General features: G+C 38.6%; 1 protein-coding gene across 1 annotated transcript; it reads right to left on the reverse strand.

Moving 5' to 3' along the window:
- Positions 1-278: 278 nt before the first annotated feature.
- On the reverse strand, positions 279-22396 carry LOC134531955 (coiled-coil domain-containing protein 22 homolog). The gene is made up of 11 exons (XM_063368051.1): positions 22009-22396; positions 21733-21904; positions 21316-21448; positions 18965-19165; positions 18033-18319; positions 16006-16179; positions 13529-13765; positions 12007-12146; positions 10596-10761; positions 7446-7580; positions 279-6407 (listed from the first exon to the last, which is right to left on the reverse strand). The coding sequence occupies exons 1-11, from the start codon at positions 22056-22058 to the stop codon at positions 6291-6293; spliced, it is 1812 nt and encodes a 603-aa protein (XP_063224121.1). The 5' UTR covers positions 22059-22396; the 3' UTR covers positions 279-6290.
- Positions 22397-25178: the final 2782 nt, after the last annotated feature.

Raw genomic sequence — 25178 nt, forward strand, 5'->3', positions numbered from 1 at the left:
TAAATAATTGTTCTCTATCTATACATAATCAGCAAGAAGTTTCACTTCTATCACGCAAGGACTTTTAACCTAGAAAGATATAGGCTAAGTTTTTAAAATCAACTATTATTTGAGAATAAAGTTATTTTATTTTAGGGTCCATACAACAATGTTGAAATGTGCATTGCAGTTGCAATGTTTACATTTATGATATAAGGAACTGATTTAAGGATTAAAAAAATTAACACTAAATTATATTCAATGAATATATATTTAATAATATGAGTATTACCATACATAATTTACAACATTTTTTTTTACAATTGCTTTTAACAAAACACAACATTTACAAAGTAACACATACAATAATTAACTTCACATTTCAGGCAGTATAAAAGTCTAAATTTAATTAGTATTTCCAGATTATAAAGTTAATCAGTGCACCATCCACCATCTCACTTTACATAAACTTACTAAAAAAAATCTTATCTCTAACTGGTAAATGCGGTTTCTGAGCAGTGTTGAGGCTGAGATTTCTTTAGTATAATACTAAAATAATTTGTTTACAAGTCAATAAACACATTTTTCACACCACCAAACTTCAAGGAAACAATCAAAAAAGGGTTGTGGAATGAAATTGAGCACAATTATTTTTAAATTAAGTTAATTTTTTAATTGGCATTTGTATGCTTCTAGTATCTGCATCAGTACCAGCTAGCAAAAAAAATCATCACACAAAAATTTCAAATGAAAGTAGTGATTATTTAAGCAGAAACTTTTAGATTTACACTACAAGATTAATTACAGCTTTACAGTAAATTAATAAAAACCTGTCTTCATAAAGAGAACTTCACGAATTGTGAACTAGTCCAGTGTATATTCCTAAAGAACCCCTTCTATGAGCCAAAATTGTTTGCATAAATGATAATATTTTTTCACAATATTTTCAATATTACAAAATAGAACACTTATAACACAATCTATCAGCTTCAGCCTCTCCTTAGAGGCTACACCCTTTCAGCTTTCAGAATGATTCTCATATGAAACACGCAGCAACTTTACTTTAACTTAAAAAAAAATATTTCCTCATATCGTATAAGACAAACAGCTTAGATTTATTTTTTGTTGTACAACTAAAATTAACATATTTCAAGCATTCTTACCAGTACTAACAAGCAATTTAAATTAATTTTATCAAGAAATTTCAATAACAAAAGTTTAAACATTGTGGAAAATATGAGCCAGGCACAGTAACAATGGCATAATTTCCCAGTCTAAAGTATAAATCCAAAGAAGAAGTAAAACACACTTGCACTTCAGCCATCCCTACATAATCAGAAAAAAAAATTTGACTAGTTACTTGGGATCACTTACACTCACAAGAAAAAACACAATTATTCAGTATTCATTCGAAATACTGTCAATACTTTTCTCTGTGATTGCAGAAACATCAGTTCTCAATGAAAGGCACATTAACTATAAAAAAATACATAATAATAACAATAATAAACTGCACAAAATTGAGGCACACAAGTAAGTCATACTTCAGTCACTTTAGCAAACATTAAAATTTTTATTTACAACTTTATTACATGCCCTGGCACATTTTCATTCCTTTGTATGTACACAGCAAATATAAAACAACAGCTTACAGAGAACAAATGTGTGTGTGTGTGGTTTACACAGAATAAGTCTGAATTCGACAGATAAACTCAGCTGCTGGTTCATCACGACAAAATAAGTTGAAAACATTTAAAAACATCTATATGACGTATGGTCTTGATATAGCCAGCTGCATCAAAGCTGTCACTGGCCACACAAAGCTGTGTTCGCTGTGTTCGCTATGTTGGCAACGTCGCTGACTTTGCACATGAGCAGATAAACAAAAACATCTGTTTTCATGCGGAATTGTGCTGTACTTCTACATTCGCTTTTTATGAAGTTTAATTTCTCTCAGTATTGTGCTTTAAATAGTCAACAGATAAGTTAATGTTTATGTAATAAAACGATGGAAGAATATAGAAGACAGTATATGCAGGGCAATGCCTGGGATTTGATTCTAAGAAATGCTATCAAAATGAGATGAATTTATCCTCAAATAATCCATAAATTTGGTTTCCTCCTCACTAGCAATTGCTTCATCAGATTATTTTGGTTTTAAATTAAATTTGTGAACTGATTTATTTTTACATTCACACACATTGAGACCAGAAGAATATTATCATCATTGGAATCATCATTCGAATCCCACGGCATGCGTCTCTCCAACATCGCGAACTAGACTATCCTGTCTGGCCATCTCGCGCAGAGAACATAGCAAACATTGTGTAGCTTTGTGTGTGGCCTCGGCTTTATTTTGTCGTATTGAATAGCAGTTGAAGTCTATCAGTCTAATTCAGATTCAAGCTGTAGGTATATATTTCAGTTCATACATACATATTATTCTCCCTGAACTTTATTAATGAGCTGTATAAATATTAAGGTATACCCACAAAATCATGATCACAAAAATTTTTTTTTAATAAACATTATGAATTATATTAAACAACATTAAAACTATTACTTTATGTGATCATGTGATTTATAAGTTTAGTGTCACATAAATTACCATTGCTGCCAAACAGGGACAAAAATCTGTAGGATTCCCAGGAGGGGGCAAAAAAAAAAGGGGGGGGGGGGGGGGCGGGCAGGCGGGCAAAAGGAGTTATTAAGGGGCTCGCCTGTCCGGGCACACATACGGGCGAGCAGAATTTCAGAAGAAACAACATGATTTGAAAACTGTCTGTTTACAAAAAGCATTAAGAATGATTTGAGAGTAGACTGGCAGCTGTGTTTTTGTATCTCATTTTAAAACTGTATTTTCAGGAGAGTGAAAAGGACTCAAATGTGCATTTTCAGAATAATTTTTAGACAAATACCCAGTAAAGATTCTTGAGCACATTTATCTTCATTTATCCGCCATCTAATGATACAGTTACCAATCAAATTTCATAGTTTCCCTATGCACCAGTTCAGAGGCGATAACGCGCTAGAAGCACCAGTGAGCGTTGCGCTTATCATCCCGCCTCACTTACACAGATACACCCCTGACTACGTGGGCTCACTTAATCATTCCATTTCACAATTACAACTTTGCAAGCGCAAGCAGGCCCCCACGAGAGGATCCCTAATTCCTGGGGAAAGGAGGTTCTGAGCCCTGCAGCAAAATACGTATTATCTCGTGCATTTTGCGACACTACAGCTGCCAGCAGCGTACTTTTTTTTTCTGGATCAAAAGCTGCATGTATTTTGGTAGTTCCTTTACTTACTCAGTCTGCAATACCTGTCGCCGAGTAATGGCCGGCCACAGCCAAGGAATTGCAAGCAGTGTTGTTTCAAAATTGGTTCAAATAAACCACCTTTCTTTACAGATATCAACGAGAATCTTATTTACTTATGCTTCCCATTACATTTTCTCTCATATAACCATTTATACTCAACCACTCTTGTTCAATATCTGAGCTCTTGATCTAGATTTTCATACTTTATGTACTATGAAATGACAAACTTATGCAGGAGTTTCAATAAATACACAAATTAATCAACACATAATTCATCTTGTGTTTAATTTTCTAACTAACAGTTATGTTATTGTAAAAGCAAGTATTTCATAAAAATTAATTAATTGGTATTGGTATTTATTTACCAGCATTACATATACCAGCAACCATCATTTATTCACCTACAACTTGGTTTTGCTGTTTTTATTTATATTTACACATCCAGTACACCACTACATTATTGTCAACTTTATAAGATAAAGTACCAAGTGAAAAAAGCCAACATCAGACAACATTTCTGAGACTTTTTGGCACTTGCTTTACTATCGACACTCAGAACTGTACACAAACACACAAACTGGTTCCATCCTGTATAGACAGCAAGCCATGGAAACACCATTCGAACAAGAGTACAAATGTCCGAAATTTTACATCAAAATGATAATATACAAAAAATCATATTTACATGACTATGTCATAACAAAATTAATTTTTCGTACTAACAAAACTATTTACATTGCATGCTTGTTGAACAGACAGAGATTTAAAAATCCATAATGATATAGAACAAGAATAAAACAATTCTTAATAACTTATAACTTATAATCACATATGTTTTAATAACGACTACATGTATTAGGTTGTATAGTCATTTTTAAACTCACTCCTATAATTCTCAATGTACAAATTATTATTAGTAATATTGCACAAATAAATAATTTCAGTCTGGTATCCTGGAGCTATTAACCCATGACACGTTGGAAAAGTTCCATACTTTGCAGCAATATTGATGTACATCTATTGTTAAAATGTGGTCAACAAATGTCAAACATTTTTTTACTGGCCTTATCACGTGAAAGTACAGTAGAACCCTGTTATAATGTTTCTGTTTGTTTTCCTGCTTATAACATCAATGGCGAGTGACGTGTCTGGCTGGCATTCGGCTGGTCGAAGGGGTGGAGGGGGGTGGGGAGCTACCCAAAATTTATGTGTACAAGGTCAGCACGATCTTATCTTTCTCTCTTCGGCTGTTGTAAATGACCGTGAACTAATGGCTAGGCAGTGCCGTATTTTTTTAAGCCGAGACAACAATTCGAAGGCGGCCCTTACCGTTAACCGATTATCCGGGTTTATTTATTTATTTATTTTTTTTACAGAATTTCAATTATCCGGGCATCGGTGGGTCCCAATGAACACGAATAATGGGGAGTTTACTATTTTTATCCATCTGCTGCCAAGGAGCAGTAAGCCTCGGGAGATGTTACGTCACATGACCTTGGCCTTAACCCAGCTGCACGCTGGTGTCTGAGAAGCTTGACAAGACCTTCCGAGCTTACCGGTATAATCGCTAGTCCGTGAAATTTATGTCGTCGCTTGTCGTGATTTTTAAGTAATCATGTCAATGAAAAGTAGTTTTGTCTGGGAATATTTCACCGTTTATAGTGATCCGTCAAAAGCAACGTGTAATCAGAGGTACTTGAAAGGCTCTAATCGGCTCAGAAGATCGGCAAGATCGGCAGCAGATGATCGGCATCGGCATGATCGGCAAAATAGGTGATCGGCCCAGCTCTAGTTGACTTCACTAGGAAATCTGCTATTTGTTTTATTTAAAGCTTCGGTTGTGATGCTAATCTTTGCATCTAATGTAAAGCTTGGCATTTGTCGCTAAGCTTTAATACATTGGGAGCCTAAGATCAACTATTTAGCAGTTTTTTGTTGTATATAGTTTGTTTGAATAAAGTTGGTTACTTAAAAAATCAAAAGGTGGCACTCAGTTTGCTTTTATGAATTCTCAATATTAATGTTATGCATGACTATTTTATTTATTTACTGAATGATGTTATACATAGGGACCCAATTGGTTAATTACTTAATCAGTTCAAACATTACAACATAATTTTTTTTTACTTCAATCCTATATTTTATAAAATAAGTGTAATACAGCTTCGCCGAGGACAATATTCACAATTAGATTCAATTTCGCGAATATTCTTAACATTCAATTTGATATTCGCTTCGCAGCAAACAATTATTGGTATTTGCACAGGCCTACTCTCTGACACAGCAAGCAGCAGTTAGAAAAAAAACTAAATTTTGCCGCTGCAGTACAATGTGGTGTATCCTCTGCCTTATCTGTCACTGCCGAACCAAGGTTCGGGAAGCCTATAACAAGAGCAGTCAAAAGTGGCATAACCGATTAGCCCCAGAGCAAGCAGTTTCTCAACCAAGTTGTTTCCATCGCTGCTGGGAGTTGGAGCAGAGAAGTGACAATTTACTACTGACCTTTGCGCTGCTAGTAGCTGTGTAAATTCACCGTCTTCCAGCAGAAAAATATGAATTTGCTATTATAATGTGACCCCCACTTTTTAGTTTCAGTAGATTTGGGTAAATAAATAATAAAAAAAAAACATTAGTTTATGGGTAAATACGGGTTAAGTCAGTCACAAAATCGAGTCATTTTAAGATATAAGTGGCACATCAAGCAAATCACAAACAGCTTTCTCTCTTCCTGGCGCTACATACTCACTTCCCAAGACCTGGATACCGTCGCTACACCCTCCAGTTCCTCTCCGGCGACGGCAACGGCTGGAGTCTGAGTTTCCGGACGCGCGACGACCTCGAGATGCCCGGACCATCACGGAGGAAGGAACACGAAGCGCATCTTCACGGCGTCGGAGGGGAGCGGGCAGGGCAGGAAGGGGGGCGAACGTCGGCCCGCTAGGACCGCCGAGGAAGGGGCGGCAGGCCGCGGGCTGCGAGGGACGTCGACCATCACGTCTTCGTCTTGAGCTGCGCAGTGAGGGCCGTGCTCTCCTGCTTCATCTGCCGCAGGTCGGCAGAGATCCTCTCCAGGTTGGCCGCCACGTTCTTGGCGCGCTCGCTTTCCACCTTGCGTAGGGAAAACAACAAAATTTCTAAACCTATACACGTTTTTGACAAAGGTTTTAATTTTTATTTTAATTTTATGGACGTCTTAAAGCCTTAAAAGTGGTGGCCAAGCCACAGCCCGTAGGCTTGCGCTGTGACCTGCCACACCCAACAGAAAAACGCTACTCATCTGCTAGACATTCATACAAATCAAAATCATTAAATCAAAATACAGATAACTAATTTCCCAAAATTCAAATGTGTAAATTAAGTAATATGTACTTTTCGAGTGATTTAAATGACATCATTAATTTTTCTGTTAGAATGCACAGTTCCTTGAATCCTCACGTTCTATCACAAACCGAAATGGCATAAAATCAGGAAAAATGGGGAGAGTGAAGTAGTTTTATTTGATGCTAAAAAATTTGAGTCAACATAAAACTAAACTCAACATTTAGAGTAATCTTGCAACCTTAGTGCAAACAAATGGGAATATATTACTAGTGCCTTATTTTCCATAATTTTTCATATAAAACAGTGAAATCATTTTGAGAAGCTCCAACTAAACTAGTTTTCCCACAAAATATAAATGGTTGAAATATTTGAACGTCAACTTAAATTTTAATACTGTAATAATTTCCTGATTGATAAGTCAGAATTTTCACATTCTATGAGAATTTTACTGCAACTCAGATCAATATTACATTTACTTGAAATTAAGACACCATAAATTTTAAGACATTTCAATGTTCCCTCCTATTATCAAAATTTTCCTGTTAAAAAAAAAAAGAACACAACAAATTTTCTATGTATTCAAGATGCACTAAAATTTTAGTCTAAAATAAAAGGTGCTCCTTAGAATCGTGTGAGTTTAGCAAATGGAGGATGCAGTTGATTGTACGTTGGAAAATTATTTTCGGAGTGCAAGAATTCACAAAACAATCGAGTCAGTTCAGCATCCCGTTGAAAACCACGGGAACGGTCGTCACCCCGCGGGCTGCCGTCGGCGGCACAAGAGACGGCGAAGGCCACGAGACCACAGCCGTCCAACTGACTGACCTGTTCCTCGAGATCCCTGTTCTCCCGAACAGTGGCCCCCGTCTCCTCCACCATGTTCACCAGCTCCTCGCAGTCCGAGTGCAGGCTGGCCAGCATCTTGTACGCCTTCCTGGCGACCTCGTCCCTCTTCGCATCCTGGGACAACCAACAACCCCGGAGTTTTGACGTCTCGGCTGCGAGAGGTGCGGCGATGTTAAAACGAGAAAGGAAATGGGTAAGGATGTGCGAAAGTGACTTCATCCAACACGAAATGAAAGTGAAAGAAAATTTATCAAGTTTCGCGAAAACGAACTTCGGTAAGCTATTGAACTTTCGTTTGGCTCGAAATATTTCGCTAAAAACGAACTTCAACAGATGAAATTCTTACCGAAATCGAAAATAAAAGTAGCAAAATTTCGATTTCGGTTTCGGTATACCGAACATTCGCACAACCCTAGAAATGGGGAAAACCAGAGTATCCCAAATAAGCCCGCTGGCTCAAGGAAACATCCGTCACATTTTTCGCATGCTGAAAAATCCATGGTCAATCTCATGTGAAATGGAACCCCGATCACCTTGGTGGGAGAAGAGTGATCTGACCCACGTGTGTATTTTCCAAAAAAGGAAGAAGGGCAGGGGGATGCTGGAATCAAAAAAGCTCCTCTCTGAGGGAGCCCACTTGCTCTTGCAAAATTGTAACTGTGAAAATGGGAATGATAAAACGTTATCTCGCGGGACCCCATTGAAGATCCTACTGGGGCTGCTGGGGAAGGCAAGGTACTCCCTCTTCCCCACCTCTTTCACCCTCTCAGATGACCACAGTATATCACAGAATTCTTTGCTTTCTGAACAGCTACTAACTACAGCCGAGACTTACTTTCGGGTGAATACAGTGAATGGAAATAGATTAAGGGTAAAACAGTGAGTTGTTGAAGCAACAAAGGAAGTGGAGTAGGGGGAAGATGTTTTGGAACGGAAGTGAATCGAGAAAAACCCTCGCAGTAATGTCCGCCACTTGCACATCCCAGTCTGACCTAGCCAGGAATCAAATCCCGATAACTGTCCATATAACTTTGATGAGAAAGAAGGAGGTGTGGGGGGGAGGGAAGAGGAACATGACTACATGAGTTGGGTCATGTACTGCATGATCTCTCAGTAATCGTCCACATATGACCTTCAGCAATACAAAAAATGCTACAGAGTTATCAGTACGTACCTTTCTTTAATTTATTTCAGCTACATCATTGTTGGTACATATAGTATGCCAAGCAAGATCATATTTCACTGACTTTTACACGTTTCCTTAACAAACAAACAAACAAAAAAAAAAGACTTTCCAGTCATTCTTGGAAATAAACAGTCATTGTTTCATTCACCAAATGTTCTCACCACAATAAAAAAAAAGCTGCTTCTTTCCCATATAATGATTGCAATGGTTGACAATAAGATTATTTCTTTTAATACCAAATTAAATGACTACACATAAGTGGCTTAAAACATCAGTATCTTTTGCAGGGTAGTTGTACTGTATCACGTATCCAGTGGTCCTGATGGTATGATCCTGTATATAATGATGCATGCTGTTTTAACTTCGTACGTTGAAAAATTCTGGCTGAACAAAAACTCAAGTGCACAATTCAAATGAAAAACTTCAGATTAGCGTAAATTTTTTTCTTCGTATTCAACTTAAGATCATAATTCATTGTTACATCACAAGATTTTGTTTTTTCCAGGATCTTATCTTTCGATGTACAAAGGTAAAACCTCAAGCATCACGTAGAACAGGATCAATGTACTTGTGTACGAGGTCATGCCACCTAAGATGAAGGGATAGACATGGATACATGATATGAAACTTTAACCTTACAACATAAATGACAATGCATTCTCCTAACCATTCAAGCTTTACCCAAAATTGTCAGATTTTCTCATAACTTTGATATTTTCCAGTCCTGCAGGTCTGAGCAATCAGGGGTGTAGCCAAATCTTTAATTAATTTCTTATTCATCACTCAAACAAATTTCATATTAAAATTAATATAATATTTACTAGGCATGTGCGAGAAAGACTTTTTTGAATTCGAGACGAGATCGAGAAAGCAATTTAAAAATTCTCGAGAATCGAGTCGAGATCGAGAAATCTGTACTTTAGTTAACAGGATAATATGATCCAAAAAAGTAAAACTCAATAATCTGACAAACATACATAATTATTCAATAATTTTATCAAGTATCCACAATTGCAATTGCAATCACAACTTTACCTTTACACTCAACATTTTATTTGCCTACTGTCGTATGTAAACATACGTTATTGACTCCATAGTCTATACAGTTTCCTTGAGCCATGGACGGTACTTGATCATGAAAGTCTGAACATTCACCACTATCGATATGTCACTATCGATACGGACCGCAATTTAAACATAATGTTGCTTGTTATATACTGCTGGCCGTGTGTATAACCTAAGGCCATAAAACAAAATGCAATCGCGGAAGAATTCTGCAGTCATGTTTATATTTTTATTTTTTACCGTACCGTTTTACGTTGATACTTGATATTGATACCGAAAATGATTTAATTTTAACTTTAATGTTGGTTTTATTAACGGAAAATAATCATTTTCTTCTGTAATTTAATGTGATAACCACAGCACAATTCATTGTTTACATTTACCGTTTCATGTAGTGACTTGTGAACGGAAGTTGTTCGTTTTTAACTTTTTAATAATTTATCGTGTATACTATCGTAACAAGTATATTTTATTTTATTCGATCTACGTTACGTTGAAGATATGTTAATTATTTCAACACGCAACGCAAAATGCTGCCTCAATATATTATATTACATAACCTATTTCTTGTTTACAAAATTCTCGAAAATTCCAAGCCAAAAAAATTATCTCGAGACGAGATCGAGAAAATTTCTGTCTCGACTCGTTCTCGATGATGCCGAGACTCGCACATCACTAATATTTACTATTACAATATTTAAATTTAAGAACCGAAAACTGCTAAAATAACACTATTTTACACCTTAAAATCCAAATTTTCCCGGGGGAGGACCCCCGGAACCTCTCACCCTTTAATACGGGGGGGGGGCATGCTTCTTAACACCCCCCATACACAAATCCTGGCTACACCACTGTGAGCAATATTCTAATATCCTGACCTTGAAGATGAGCTCGTCCGCGACGGTGAAGGACCTGTCAAGGCGGCCGGTGAGGGTGTTTATCTCCTTCTGCAGTTCTTTGGTGTCGGCCAGGACCTTGTCGATCTCGTCCTTCTGCTTGCGTATGTTGCCTATTATCTCCATTATCCTCCTGGTGTACGCCGACCTGCGCTCAGGAACACACCACTTCCCCGGCTACAAACCTGCCTCGCCCTCTTGTTGGGTGGAAGAACACACTTTACATTATATAAATAATAATTTAGGTAAAATATAATACTCCAAAAGTTTTTAAATTCAAGTATACAGTGAAAATCTTTTTTCCAGACTTCAGAGGAGTCAACAAAATAAAAAAAGGGAGATATAGAACATGAAACCGTAATTGTGTGATGTAAAATGCAAGAAAAATAAAAAAACCTATTTCCTTAAACCAGTAATATTTTAATTCTAAAAATTGTTTAAAAAAAATCAAAATTTCTCAATAAATATTTTGGCTCCATACGTACTTTCTTTTTTTAACTTTTCCGTATCTATTGGTAATGAATAATTAAACAATTATTTTATCTGACATGTTAAATTAAATATAAAATTATGTATTCATGAATGTCAAACACTTTTAGAATACATACTTACAGACACCTAATTATAATTATTGTCCAAAACAACTTTCAATTATTTTAACTTAAAATAGAGGCACATTCAGCAACCAAGATGTTTTTGATCTGGCAACTGGAATATTCTTTTTTTTATCTATATCATATTTAACTATACGTTTAAGCCCATCTTTTTAAACCCATCCTCTAAATGTTCCTTCACACATACTGCACTTGCCTTATAAATTTGCTTCACACAGTTTTTTTTTTTTTTTTTTTTTGCAGATCCTGTTTGATTACCATCAAAAATAACTACTTTAATTTTTCTTTCAAAATTTTACTTGTAATTACTGTAGGTGATTTAACCTACCCATCTTTTCACTTAGGTATTATTTGTCTAATTTCTCGGAAAAGACACTACACTACACGTTTGCTTTCACGACGTTTTTTTTTTATGCGAAAAAAATATTTTTTTGTGTGGATTTTAACTCTCATTCTTATTACACAAATTTGATATTGTTACACGAGAATAATTTTATGTTCGTGTTTGTTCTTTGTTTCGACTAATTTCTTCCAGAAGACCATAAATATATCAAGAGTCCGATTTAGCGAATACAACCATGACAACGAAACGACAGCCAGACACAAATCAAACGACCAGACTGCACACGCGGCCCGCCGTCTCACCGAACTGTTCCTATACGACACGCCGCCAAGAGAGGGGCACGAGTAACACTTCACGCGACGAGGACACATAAAAGTCACAGAGTCCGAAACAGAAATTCTATTTGAACTTGAAAGAAGCGTGTAGTTGTTCGCACCTGTTGACGTTCTTGGTGACCTGCTCGCACTCTGCCCGGAGCTGAGCGTGGAGCTGCTCCTTGAGCCGAGACTCCTCCTCCAGCTCCTGCAGCCGGTCCCTGAGGTCGCGGGCGGCGGCCGCCTGCTGCTGGTTCTCCGTCTGCGGGGCGGGGCGGGGCGGGGGGCGGTCAAGCATCTACCCGCGGTCTGCCCCACGCCTCTACCACCCAGTTCCTCGACACTTTCCACACCACCTTCAACTACGACTAGTTCCACCGAGAGTTATACTCCTTCAGGCACGTTACGAAATAATGACGGGTGAATTTTTACGATATACATGCAACGTGCAACAAAAATTGACAGGATGAAAAAAAAAAAAGGCTACGTAATAATAAAAAAAAAATGTGCTTTTAAATCTTGTACTTAAGTGATTGAATTCTGATCCATATTATTAAAAAAACATTTATTTTTTGTGAATAATACAGACCCCTAATGATGTTATGTGAGGTGAACATGGAGTCCAGTGAAAAAAGAGCTCTGTCATCACGACGATTATGGCCAATCCAACAATTGGGGACTTCGACATTCAACCACTGTCGTACAGAGAGATTACAATGGGGAGGGCTGAAATTACAGATTCACTCTTAGCAAATCGCAGAATAAAAAAAACGCTTCAGGCTCAGGAGTCGCCAATTTCCGTAGGTGGCGCATCAAGCGAGAAAAACAACGAGGCAGTACTCGTGCATGCTCTTATCTAAAACTGTTTCGAGTAACTCTTTAATTGTGACCTTGGACCAAAAACTCTACAATGCTTACAGCTGAAACTAATTAAATTTATAACCGGGACATACCGTATATACCCAAATCTAAGACGACATTTTTTTCCATTATTTATAATTCAAAACAAAGGGGTCGCCTTAGATTCAGATACACTGATTTTTAGGTAAACATACCTATTTTGCGACAATTTTTTTGGGTTGTGCAGAAGTTACTGCTGCACATGTTACGACCGATGTTTTTGGAATGTTCTATAGCACAAGATGGCGCCCATCTTATCGAATAGTTTCTTGTAGAAAAACATTAATGTATGTTATACAGTACTTCCTTGCTGTGATTACTTTTTTCAGTTGGACGAACGGTTCCGCAAGTTACGTTACTTACATTTTAAACACAAATTATTATGTGCAAACGGCCGACCACCTGGAAAATAGAGATGTACGTCTACAAGCCGTTTTACTAAAAGGGAAAGAGAATTCTATGACAAAAACTTCAAGATGATGGAAAAAAAAAAAAAAAAAAAAGCGGTGGTCGAAATCCTTCGCAACATTCATATTTTCAATTTTATATCTAATTTGTTGGCATGTGTTTAATACAAAAATTTTTTTTTTTTTCCTGAAAACATGAGGCTGTAATTTGGGGGTCGTCTTAGATTCGGGTATATACGGTAGTTTCACGGACGAGCCGCATTGCTTCCGAAAACTGCGAAACGCGAACACGGACTCACCGCCCTCTTCGAATTGCTTGCGGGAAGCACGGACTCACCGCCCTCTTGGACACGGACTCCTTGGCGCTCCTGTACTGCTCCAGCAGGGGCAGCCGGCGCTTGTCCCACTGGGCGGCCAGCCCCACCAGCTTCTGGGCGCAGCCGTCCACCAGCGACTGCAGCCTGGCGAGGTTGCCCTCGGCGTCGGGCAGCAGGTCGTGTGTCCTGCTCCTCAGCAGGCAGCTGTCCTCCTGCTCCTTGGCCGCCTGCTGCTCCGCCAGGCACTCGTCCTGCACCTGGCGGGCACACACACACGCGTGACCACGTCGCTACGCAGGACGCCCAGCGAACACCCGCCGACTTCTCCAGTTCCACAGAATACAAACAATCCACATGTCTCCGCTACTTCCCGGCACTTCCACGTCACAACTAGGGACAAGATTTCATGATTTTATTTCTGAACAAATTGTTTAAAAAAAAATTTCAGGGGTTATTAGTTTTATTTATATCTATATATTGTCTTAATTCATTAAATCAAAGTGTTTGAAACATGTGATGTCATTTATATAAAAAAAAAAAAACATGTCCCTAATGTAAGAAATACAACAGGCACTCGTCCTGCACCTGGCGGGCACACACGTGACCACGTCTCTCCACAGGATGCCCAGCAACACCCACAGACTTCTCCAGTTCTACAGAATAAAATCCCTACAGAATACCGTATTTACTCGTGTATAGCGCGCACCACGATTTTTGCAACAAATTAAAAAAAAAATCCTAAAAAAATTAATTTTACTAACATTTTGTGGTACCTGTTAAGTAATTACTTATGGAACAAATGATTATTTACATTGATGTGTGGTGATGTGTCAGGAAAATACTTAAATTCAGTACTCTTCCACCTGAAAGCGAAACTTTTGTGGCATACTGTACCATCTGAAACGACACGAGCGAGCTAAACTCTGCTGTGTAGATGGAAGATAATGAAGCGCTGTATCGTCACAACTGGTACAAGAACGGGGAAGGAGGGAGGCAGGCAGGAACCGGACTATGCCATCAAGTAACCTTGACAGTTGACAGGACTAAACACCACCACTCCCGTCACCGTTGCTAAGCTGGCGCGGAGGACTAGATGACTCACCTCGCCCGCACACGTGTGTGTGTGTGTGTGTGTGAAAGAGAGGCCTTGTTGCTTATGCGTATGTGTGGGGTCACCCATCACCCCGCAGTTAACGACTAACACTCCTCCTCCCCCCCGGCCTCCCCCCCCTCAACTTTTTTTTTCCGTGTATAGCACGCATCCTTGATTTTTTTTCCTTTACTTGAGGTAAAAAAGGGCGCGCTATAGACGATTTCCATTAGTTCTATTTATATATATTGTCTCAATTCATTAAATCAAAGTGTATGATTTTTATTTTTTAAAACAATTTTGTTTAAAAATTTGTTTTCAGGTGTTGTTGTTTTTTTATGTATTGTCTTAATTCATTAGATCAAAGTGTATTTTTTCGACAAATTTGAAACTAAAATATATCTTAATACTTTTTTTTTTTTTACCAAAATAATCTCATTCTGATTGAAATATGATTCATTTATACAGTTAAATCATTGCTTATTAAGCAATCCATATTTCTCTGCTACTTCCTGGCACTTCCATGTTACAACTGGGGACAAGATTTCATGATTTTATTTCTGAACAAATTGTTTAAAAAAAAATTTCAGGGGTTATTAGTTCTATTTATATATATTGTCTCAATTCATTAAATCAAAGTGTATGATTTTTATTTTAAAAACAATTTTGTTTAAAAATTTGTTTTCAGGTGTTATTTTTTTATGTATTGTCTTAATTCATTAGATCAAAGTGTATTTTTTCGACAAATTTGAAACTAAAATATTTCTTAATACTTTTTTTTTTTACCAAAAAAATATCATTCTGATTGAAAATATGATTCATTTATACAGTTAAATCATCAGTAATAAATTTGTCTGTAACAGAACTATTCAAACAAATTAAAAAAAAAAAAAAAAAAAAAAAAGAATTGGCAAATTTTTGTTTGTTTGAAACGTGTGTATTATTTTATAAAAACATGTTACTAATGTAAGAAATACAACATCAAACAACATAATGATAATTTTTTTCCAATCGATTTAGGTAAAAAATACATGCAAAATAAAATACCTTCAATGAATTTACCATGATAAAAAATCCAATTTTCATAATTTGAGTTGAATTTTATCAAACTGCTGATATATTTCATATTTTTAGTTCCATTTTTTTTTTATTTTGGTCCTGAATGGTGTATTAACTTGAATTTCGGTGCTATATGGTGTGTTGACCCACTTTGCGTGTTATTTCGGTTTCATCACAATTCAATGTGTAATCTTGTCCCTAGTTACGACGTATACTTAAGGAATCTTCAACGCCATGAAAAAAAAAACTGTTTGCACAGTGACAAACATGCCTGGAAACTACCCGCAAGATGATGTTTCTTACACCAGAGTAAGAGCCATCATTCCAAACGGCTCTGTTCCCGCTTACCTGAGCTAGCTTCGCCTTGAGCTGCCGGGAGTCCGCCTGCAGCGTGCTCAGTTCCTGCCGCAGCGTCTCCGCGGCTTGCCTGGCCGCTTCCAGCTCTTCTTGTCGCTTCTCCACCGCGCTCTTCACGGTGCCCTGGCGTGGGGCGACGGGGGGCTTGCTGCCGATCCCCACGCTCTGCCACAAAACACACTAGGCATGTGCGAGAAAGACTTTTTTGAATTCGAGACGAGATCGAGAAAGCAATTTAAAAATTCTCGAGAATCGAGTCGAGATCGAGAAATCTGTACTTTAGTTAACAGGATATGATCCAAAAAAGTAAAACTAAATAATCTGACAAACATACATAATTATTCAATAATTTTATCAAGTATCCACAATTGCAATTGCAATTACAACTTTACCTTTACACTCAAGTTTATTTGCCTACTGTCGTATGTAAACATACGTTATTGACTCCATAGTCTATACAGTTTCCTTGAGCCATGGACGGTACTTGATCATGAAAGTCTGAACATTCGCCACTATCGATATGTCACTATCGATACGGACCGCAATTTAAACATCATGTTGCCTGTTATATACTGCTGGCCGTGTGTATAACCTAAGGCCATAAAACAAAATGCAATCGCGGAAGAATTCTGCAGTCATGTTTATATTTTTATTTTTTACCGTACCGTTTTACGTTGATACTTGATATTGATACCGAAAATGATTTATTTTTAACTTTAATGTTGGTTTTATTAACGGAAAATAATCATTTTCTTCTGTAATTTAATGTGATAACCACAGCACAATTCATTGTTTACGTTTACCGTTTCATGTAGTGACTTGTGAACGGAAGTTGTTCGTTTTTAACTTTTTAATAATTTATCGTGTATACTATCGTAACAAGTATATTTTATTTTATTCGATCTACGTTACGTTGAAGATATGTTAATTATTTCAACACGCAACACAAAATGCTGCCTCAATATATTATATTACCTAACCTATTTCTTGTTTACAAAATTCTTGAAAATTCCGAGCCAAAAAAATTATCTCGAGACGAGATCGAGAAAAATTCTGTCTCGACTTGTTCTCGATGATGCCGAGACTCGCACATCACTAAAACACACCCAGTACGCTGCTTGTCTCCGACTAGATGGAAATGAAACAACAGTTACAGTCTTACGCTCAGTCGGTCATTTTATGGTCTTGCCATTGATTTTATCTCATTTTTTCCCCCGTGTAAATTTATATTAACAGCCTTCCTGAAGTTTAAAAGTTTTGTCTGAAATTTCCTGAACAGGTATTTACCGAATAATGTCTGATAGCAGTGAAGTCCCACAAACGGTCGTTTTTATGATCACTTGCATGACTTTTTTTTTTTTAAAGTTTAGTAAATATTTGTTAAGAAAATCTACAACCCGAAAACAAATGCAAGAGAGCCAGTATAGTGAGCGAGTGATAAGTGTACATGAAAATCCCTCAAATAATAGTTTATGACGAGAAGATGTAATAACTCCACATGTGAGGATGCACCATTAGCTTCACTTCTTTATAAAAACCCTACACAACACATAACTATGAAACATTCCTTTGCAATTCTTTCTGAATGTACAAAAATGTATGCTGCATTCAAAGTCCTGGAATATGTTTGGGTGGGCACAACGTTTTAACATTCAAAATTGAAAATCGTTAGTAAAAATTTTTGATACTACTTCAGTCCAAACAGTCCTTAGAAAACATCGGACAAGTTATTTTGGTTTCACGTCTTGCAAAAACGTGTCAGTTAAAAGATGGGACAAATAGAACACAAAGCAAGGTAAACTGACGAAGGAAATCTGCCGTGGGTCCATGCACGTGAGGAACCTTCACAACGGTTACTGGGGTGATTTCTGCAAACCACGGAAAACTAAAAAATCAATAGGCGACATTCAAGGCAAAAAAAAAAAATTTGTATTTTCTATGCATTAACACGGGATTGAATAAATATCACCAAAGACACGGAATGAGAGACGGTGCAACGCGGACAGGGGCGTGAGTACCTGGCCGTCGTGCCGCTGAGCGGTGCGCGGCTTCGGTACCGGCACCGGGACCGGGACCGGGACCGGGGCGGTCTCCTCCAGGCGTCGCGTGAGGTCCTGGGCGACGGCACTCGCCTCCCTCGCGAGGACGTCCCTCGCCGCCGGAGGGGCAGCCCCACCTGGCCGCGGCTTGCCGCCGGAGAGCCGCCCCTCAGCGTTCAGCGCTATGATGGACGGGATGATGTGGCACCCGGCAGGGAGCTGGTCCGTCACCACGGGCAGGTGGTGCACGTTGTACTCGCGCTGCGCTGTTGCCGTGCCAACAAGTAACCACAGGGTGGCCAGCAAAACTTGTAATAAAAAAATTTCCCTGACTTTTTTTAGGATTAAAAAAAAAAATTTCCCTGATCACTAAATTCACAATCAAAATTGCAACTCATAGGCATACACACTTCACTATTGCAACAGGCAACCATCATTTATTTTATCACACAACTGTCAGTGCCATTGACGTCAATGCGCATAGTCGAAGTGCTGACGTACTTACGACCAAAAAGGAATGAGAGGAAAACTTTTTGTAACATTTTGATACGGGTTGAAAGTGGGGGAAAAAGGATGTACGTGGAACCAATACAAATTAAAAAATAATAATAAAGGACTTCTATAATATTAATTTTTCAGTAACCCCATTATTGAAAAAATTCCATCATTAACTAAAGAATTTTCGTACTTTTCCACGTTGCTGAAAATATCCTTTCACATGTTTTCTCCGTTTTTCCCTTTACCAGCCAGCCTTGGATTATTACTTTCTTTGGTAATAATAAATTGGTTACTTGCAGAATTCTGCATTCTAGGACTAAGAGAGGACACAACAAAAATAAACATTTCAGTCGACAGAAATGTCCCTGCGCCCTGAAGCGAAGCACCGGATGCCACCGAACTGTGATGCTGACCTTGGGAGTTGGCGGACGAGGACGAAGGCACGCCGAGACTGCAGCCGAGGAAGGGCCGGGCAGGGCCGTAGCCCTCCCTGCTCCAGGAGCCGTCGTCCCGCCACCGGACGCCCCTGTCGCGGCAGAAGCCAGGCAGCCACGCGGACGCCAGCTGGGCTTGCAGAACGTCCGCGATGGCCTGCTCCAAGGCACCGTGCTTGCCTGACACAAGCACGCGTCACAGACGCAACAAATAAGTACCCGCACAGCTTTGAAAAACCTATTAACAGGACCTGAGATTGTCCGTGGCCAATGGCATTGTTTTACATTCCACACAGTCAGTAAAGATCCATATTAAAATCCATGTTTTCTCGTGGGACTGCAAGTTTATGGTCGTGCCCGGATTGTCGCCTAACCTCTTTTTAGGCCTTGATTTCCTAAGCAGGACACTATGTGTCCTTAATGTTCATAGTTATGAGCTGTGTTTTGGCTTTGCGCCCTGTGTCAAGATACTGTTACGTCATGAGAGTGGGATGCCCATTATTTTTCTCTCTGCAACAGTATATATTTATAATTACCACAATTTCACAAAATTAATTATTAAATAAACAATAAAAAAAATAATCATACCTTAAAAAAAAATTAGTACCTAACACAACTTTGTTAAACATTTTCTCAATGTTTAAAATTTTGTACCTTGTTTTCACTTCTTCGTACTTAAGTGTCATCAACGAAGGTGTTTATAAGTAGACAAATAATAAATAAGTAAGAGAACTCGAAAAATTAATTGGCCATGATCTATTCAAGGTGTCCACACAAATCTGTAGAAAAATTTATTTGACTCTTCCATAACCAAATATTGAAATTTCCCTGATAATTTTTTTTAAAAATTATTCACATATATTTGCGAGACATTCCAGCCTCCACCATCCCTATATATGTATTAGTTCAAAAGAAAACCTTGCATAAACCATTTTACAGTGTGTATGACTATGCCCTAAAACACTATCTGGAAAAAAAAAGTGTTCAAAGTCTGGGTGATAGCATATCAGAGAATGATATTTCCTCCTCAAATTACTATCACTAAGAAATTTTCATGACTTTTCCACATTTTAAAGTAAATTCCCTGACTTTTCCTTGACTTTTCTGAATGTAGAACTCAAATAAAGATTGATAGAACGAGATGTAAACCTGGATCCTTCGGAATGTACGACAATCATGTTCCATTTGTACCAGTTCCCTCTGTACTTTACTTCTGTGTATGTGAAGTATCACACACAAAAAAAAAGTAATCATATCACTTAAGTAAGTTTTATCTTACATGATGTAAATTGCAATTTTTTTTTAATTTTCTGATACTTTTAAAAAAAATTAATTTCACTATCAATTTTGCTAATTTACTCAGGACTTCCTTACTAACAAAAGAGAACAGTCATGCATTAAATTAAAAATATTTTAATAATTTGGATTATAATTTTTATTTGTACAATAATTTTCCTGTCATCAAACAACAACAAAATTTCCTAATTTATTTTATAGCAATGTAATTTATCCAGTAATTTTCAATTTAGAAAACAAATACAGGATTCCCACACTTGTACTTCAATTGAATTCCCTGTCCTACCACAAATGTTTCCCTCGACTCAGTCTATATATAAATTACAATACACATTATTTTAAAAACACTCTCCAACAAATGCACATAACATGCAGAACTGACTATAAAATGTGTTCCTACAATAATAAAAAAAAGAAAATATATTTTTTTCAATAAACTTTCATACATTATTGTAATCATGATAAATATTTTTAACACATTTGAAATTTGTTTCCAACTAATAAAAAGTTTTTTTAGTACTAATATTTAATTTATGTTGGTGATACTGATTACTAATGGCACACAAATTTATTACTAAAATACACACAGATCTAAGACATTAAGATATTCTATATAGTATGAAAAATTAACGACACAGTTTCGTAACCAGGATTTTGTTAAGTTCCTGGAGTTTTCCCAGTTTTGAAGACATCATTCCAATTCCCTGAGTTTTCCGTTTTCCAGATTTTCCCAATATACGGGAACCCTGAAATTACAAGTCCTCCAAAATCTTAATATGTATGGTCGAACTGAACATAAATTATAACTTCAAATTGAAAAGATACAAGACGTCCAATCATGGATGGCGAAGTCCCCATTAAGGCATTTTATCCAAAATTCGCAGTCCTTTAGAGTACCTGGTGGTACTCCAGAAACACCTGATAGCTGGCGCCTTTCGTGTCCCCAACAACAGGACACAAAAACCGATCATCTACCCGACAAAAAAATAATCTAAAGATTATTTCGCAAATAACCAAAACAAAAAGGCACACACCTGAAAAAGGAACCACAGTCTTCTCTGCTTCTTTTGGTAGTTTTTCGATGAGGAACATCAAAACCCGCCGTATGTCCGACTCGCTTGAGTATAGGAATGTTTGGTACCCGATATCACCACGATAACCCAGAACCTACAACAAATCTCTCGTGAAAAATGGTCTCGGCTATACTATTAAAGAAGGACACAGATTGACATCACTTTTTTTTAATGACTTTTATACATGAAGTTCTTGAAACATGTCAATGTGGCTCTATAGAATGATAAGAAATAAAATTAGGAATTTAATAAATACATTCCAACCGACCATTCTCACAATATCATTGTATTTGTTATGTAATCTACTTAACCAATCCACTCAAAGAAGTAAACTACTATCCACAACTCTAGCCTTTTAGAAAGTTAACATGGTCATACCTTGCATGCTTGCGCAATGCTGGCTCCCAAGCGGTATCTGGCGGACATGTTGGGGGGGAGTTTGTGTTCAAGTCCCAAGCCCGGTTGGATTATATCAAGACATCTCACAGCGGCCTCCACTACCAGCTCCGTTGAGAATTCCCCGATGGTCGTCACCTCCTCTTCTATGTCGCTACAATTACATTTTTATCATACATGAAAAACATAACCTACGCCCAAACTGTCACATGACAACCAAGCCCAGTAATATGGTATGTGAAACGTTGACGAACTTACCACCCCACCTGCTTTAACGAGTGGATAATTATATTGTCCAAGTCCTCCATTTTATTGGAGATACCTTGATTTACCCATTAATGTAGTCGTAATCAGTATCCACTCATAGAAAAATATACAATTGCCATAACGGTTGCCGCCATTGAAAACACAAGGGGAGACAACTTGAAAAGATTATAAAAAGAAATGTGACCGAGTCTTTCAGTACTCGCTAGGAATTTGTAAACATCCGTTCTCTTGTTGTTCATGTTGCATAATATATGAACTTATAATACGAAATTCGAACACGGAATTTAACGTAGAATTCTTCAAAATAAAGCCAAGCGTAATAAAAAAAAAACTATTCAATAAAATAGTGGTTTTCAAATAACAAAATTTCTGGATAACTTCCTCAATAACGTTTTTCGTCCACCACTAGAATTCGCTGCTTAAACAGCAAAAATTGCATTCCATCATCAAAAACAAATAGTAATTAGCAGCCAGAAATATTACACTATTACGTCTAACCTAATTGCTACTTTATTAAAGCCCACATGATTGCCCTGTTTACAACATGACACAGCTGTGTTCGTGATGCCACTTCCGCTCTATGTGCACAGTAGCAGCATCTCAGTGCATGGCCCCCACAAGGGTGGGGCTGGGTGGATCCATGGGTCCAGGGCCCTGGCCTGGAGGAGGCCCGGGCCTGATTATTTTTAATTGTTTAACTTGACGCCGTCCCCGCTACCTCTGACTATTTAGATGTGATTTTTGCTCGGGTTCGTGATCTCAGGGAAGGTTCGGCCTTGTGGCTAGAGGTAGGGGTTAACGCAGTAGGGCCCCCCGAGCTGTTATGGCCACTCGGGACGCCTGAAGAATAACACAAAGTTTAGTTGGTTAATTTAATACAGCACAGCCCAATACATGGTGCTGCCCGTTCTGGCCGTAACGGTTTGCCCGACGCGACTAGTCACACGCGCAGCTCACTTCCTCAGTGGCGGCTCACGATTTTAATGCGCGTGAGGGGCGGACTTGTACACGTGATGCGATAGTTACAAAAATACACTCTTACATGGCGCACGATATCTTGACGAACAATACATTTCACTATTACCTAACACTTAATAAACTGGGCTAGCAGCACATAGGCCCGTGTCTCCGGCGACTCTACGTGATGTCTAGATGTGTCCCAGGGACTGAATCGTTATTATGTTCGATGGCACGCGTCGCCTGCTGGCTGCCCCGTGCGGGCCAAAACTATGTAGCCTGTAGGCTAGGTTGGGGCGTGAAGCGCCGACGTAAATTCACATAAACTCCCTACAGTACTTACGTATGACGTAGAACACTCATCTTGGAGCACTGATTTAATTAAGTTAAGTACCTCATGGTAAATTTAGGCCGACCGCGGAACTGTACGTAAAAGGTTGAAAAAAAATTACACTATTGAAAACTACATGTCGGTGAAAGCAAAGGTTGAGGGTTCCGCGTTGCGCGCAGGCTGCCGGCCTGGTTGAGCTCTCAAAGGACACTGCCGGTGTCGCCGCGCGCGACCCCCCTCCCCCGCCAGACATCCCGCGGAAACGTGTGAATATCGCGGGAAACTGAACCGGCCAGGTTCGGGGCAAAATGCACAGTGAGACATAATTTTGACAGGACTGAATTATCAATTAATGAAAAATAATGTTTAATAAAAACCTGTGGAAAATACAATTAAAATAATTTGGTGTAGTGCGGCGGAAGGATATGCCACACCCGGCCGAATCCTTCCGCCGGCGCAGCACTCGTTGCATGGCGTTCGCCTCGTCGCACGCACTACCCTTTGCTGCGCGCACGGGCGCGTTTGGTGCACACGCTTTTGCGAGACGTTGATGAGGCATAGCGGTCTATGCGACAGAGGAGCATTGGCGGTCGGCGTCAAACTATTATAATTTTTTACATACTAGATAAACATATTGAATATTTTATAAATAAAGCTCAGTTTGGTCTTTGAATATATATACTGTATAGAAGTCGCCAGCCCAGGTTAAAATTCATAATACGGTTTTGAGGTAGTTGGTTAATTCACCGCCGCAATCGCCACCATCTCTAGGGCATCGACTTGTGGTGGTCCCTAGCGGACAAGTGTCGAACTCTTCAAACACCCCTTCCCCTCCCGTTGAACGACCTCGAGCTGCAGTGAATGATAGATGGGGGGTGCGGGGAATGACAGCGGGCGACAGTGCTGCGCTCTAACGTGTAAATAACAACTAAGACGATACAGGGCGTTACGGCAGCGCACTGCAGCGGTGAAGTTCCCAAGCTGCTCATCATACGCTTCTGAAAAACTTAGAGTAAATCCTATCCACTCGTGACTTCTATACAGTATATATATTCAAAGTTTTGGACTTATAAAAAGGTAACCATAATTATACCCTATATTTTCAGGTTAAACAACATTCTAGAAAGAGTGTAAGTAATAAATAACCATGCAATTATAATGTAGCAAATGACTGTAAAATGGGGCGGGGGATTGCATCTCCTATCCTAAGTCCAGGGCCCATAGTCGAATGTGGAGGCCATGTTTCAGTGTCCTGGTCTCCAGTCCCTCTCAGGCTAAATTCAGGCCACAGCCGAGACCAGACTCGATCGGGAGGCGACCCGCCAGCAACTGTTTCTTTGTTTTTCTACCATTATGTACCTTTCTATTTCAGTAGTATTTTAGTGCCTTGTTAGTTTAGCTACAGAACTGGCAGCAAGGACCTAGTTAATCGCCTAGTACTGAAGCAACAAACCTGGTCATTGGAGGGGCATGACCATGGGCCCACGAAACGTGGACCAAGAGTAGTCTGGGAAGTTGCTGCTGCAGAGTTTTCCTACTTGGATGCGTCCTCGGTCAGACAAACTGGGATGGAAGATCCACTGGCACCTCAGAGTTAGAAGCTGCTCTTCCACAGATCAAGCAATGGGCAAGTAATCACCCTATCATTACCAAAGCGACCGAGCGATGTCTGCAACGTCTCTACCACTCTGTCGGAGATGGGAGTGACAAATATTAGAAATGGCTCTGCTAAAACCTCGGATTTAAACCTAAAGTTTGGCAAGAACATTAATTAAAATTCACTGAAAAGTAAATATTATAAAGTTTCCGCACATGTTAGAAGTTATACTTCTAAGGCCTTACTAAAATATTAACCCGAGAAATTTTAACACTA

The sequence above is a fragment of the Bacillus rossius genome, chromosome 5 (genome assembly GCF_032445375.1).
Source record: "Bacillus rossius redtenbacheri isolate Brsri chromosome 5, Brsri_v3, whole genome shotgun sequence".
NCBI lineage: Eukaryota > Metazoa > Arthropoda > Insecta > Phasmatodea > Bacillidae > Bacillus > Bacillus rossius.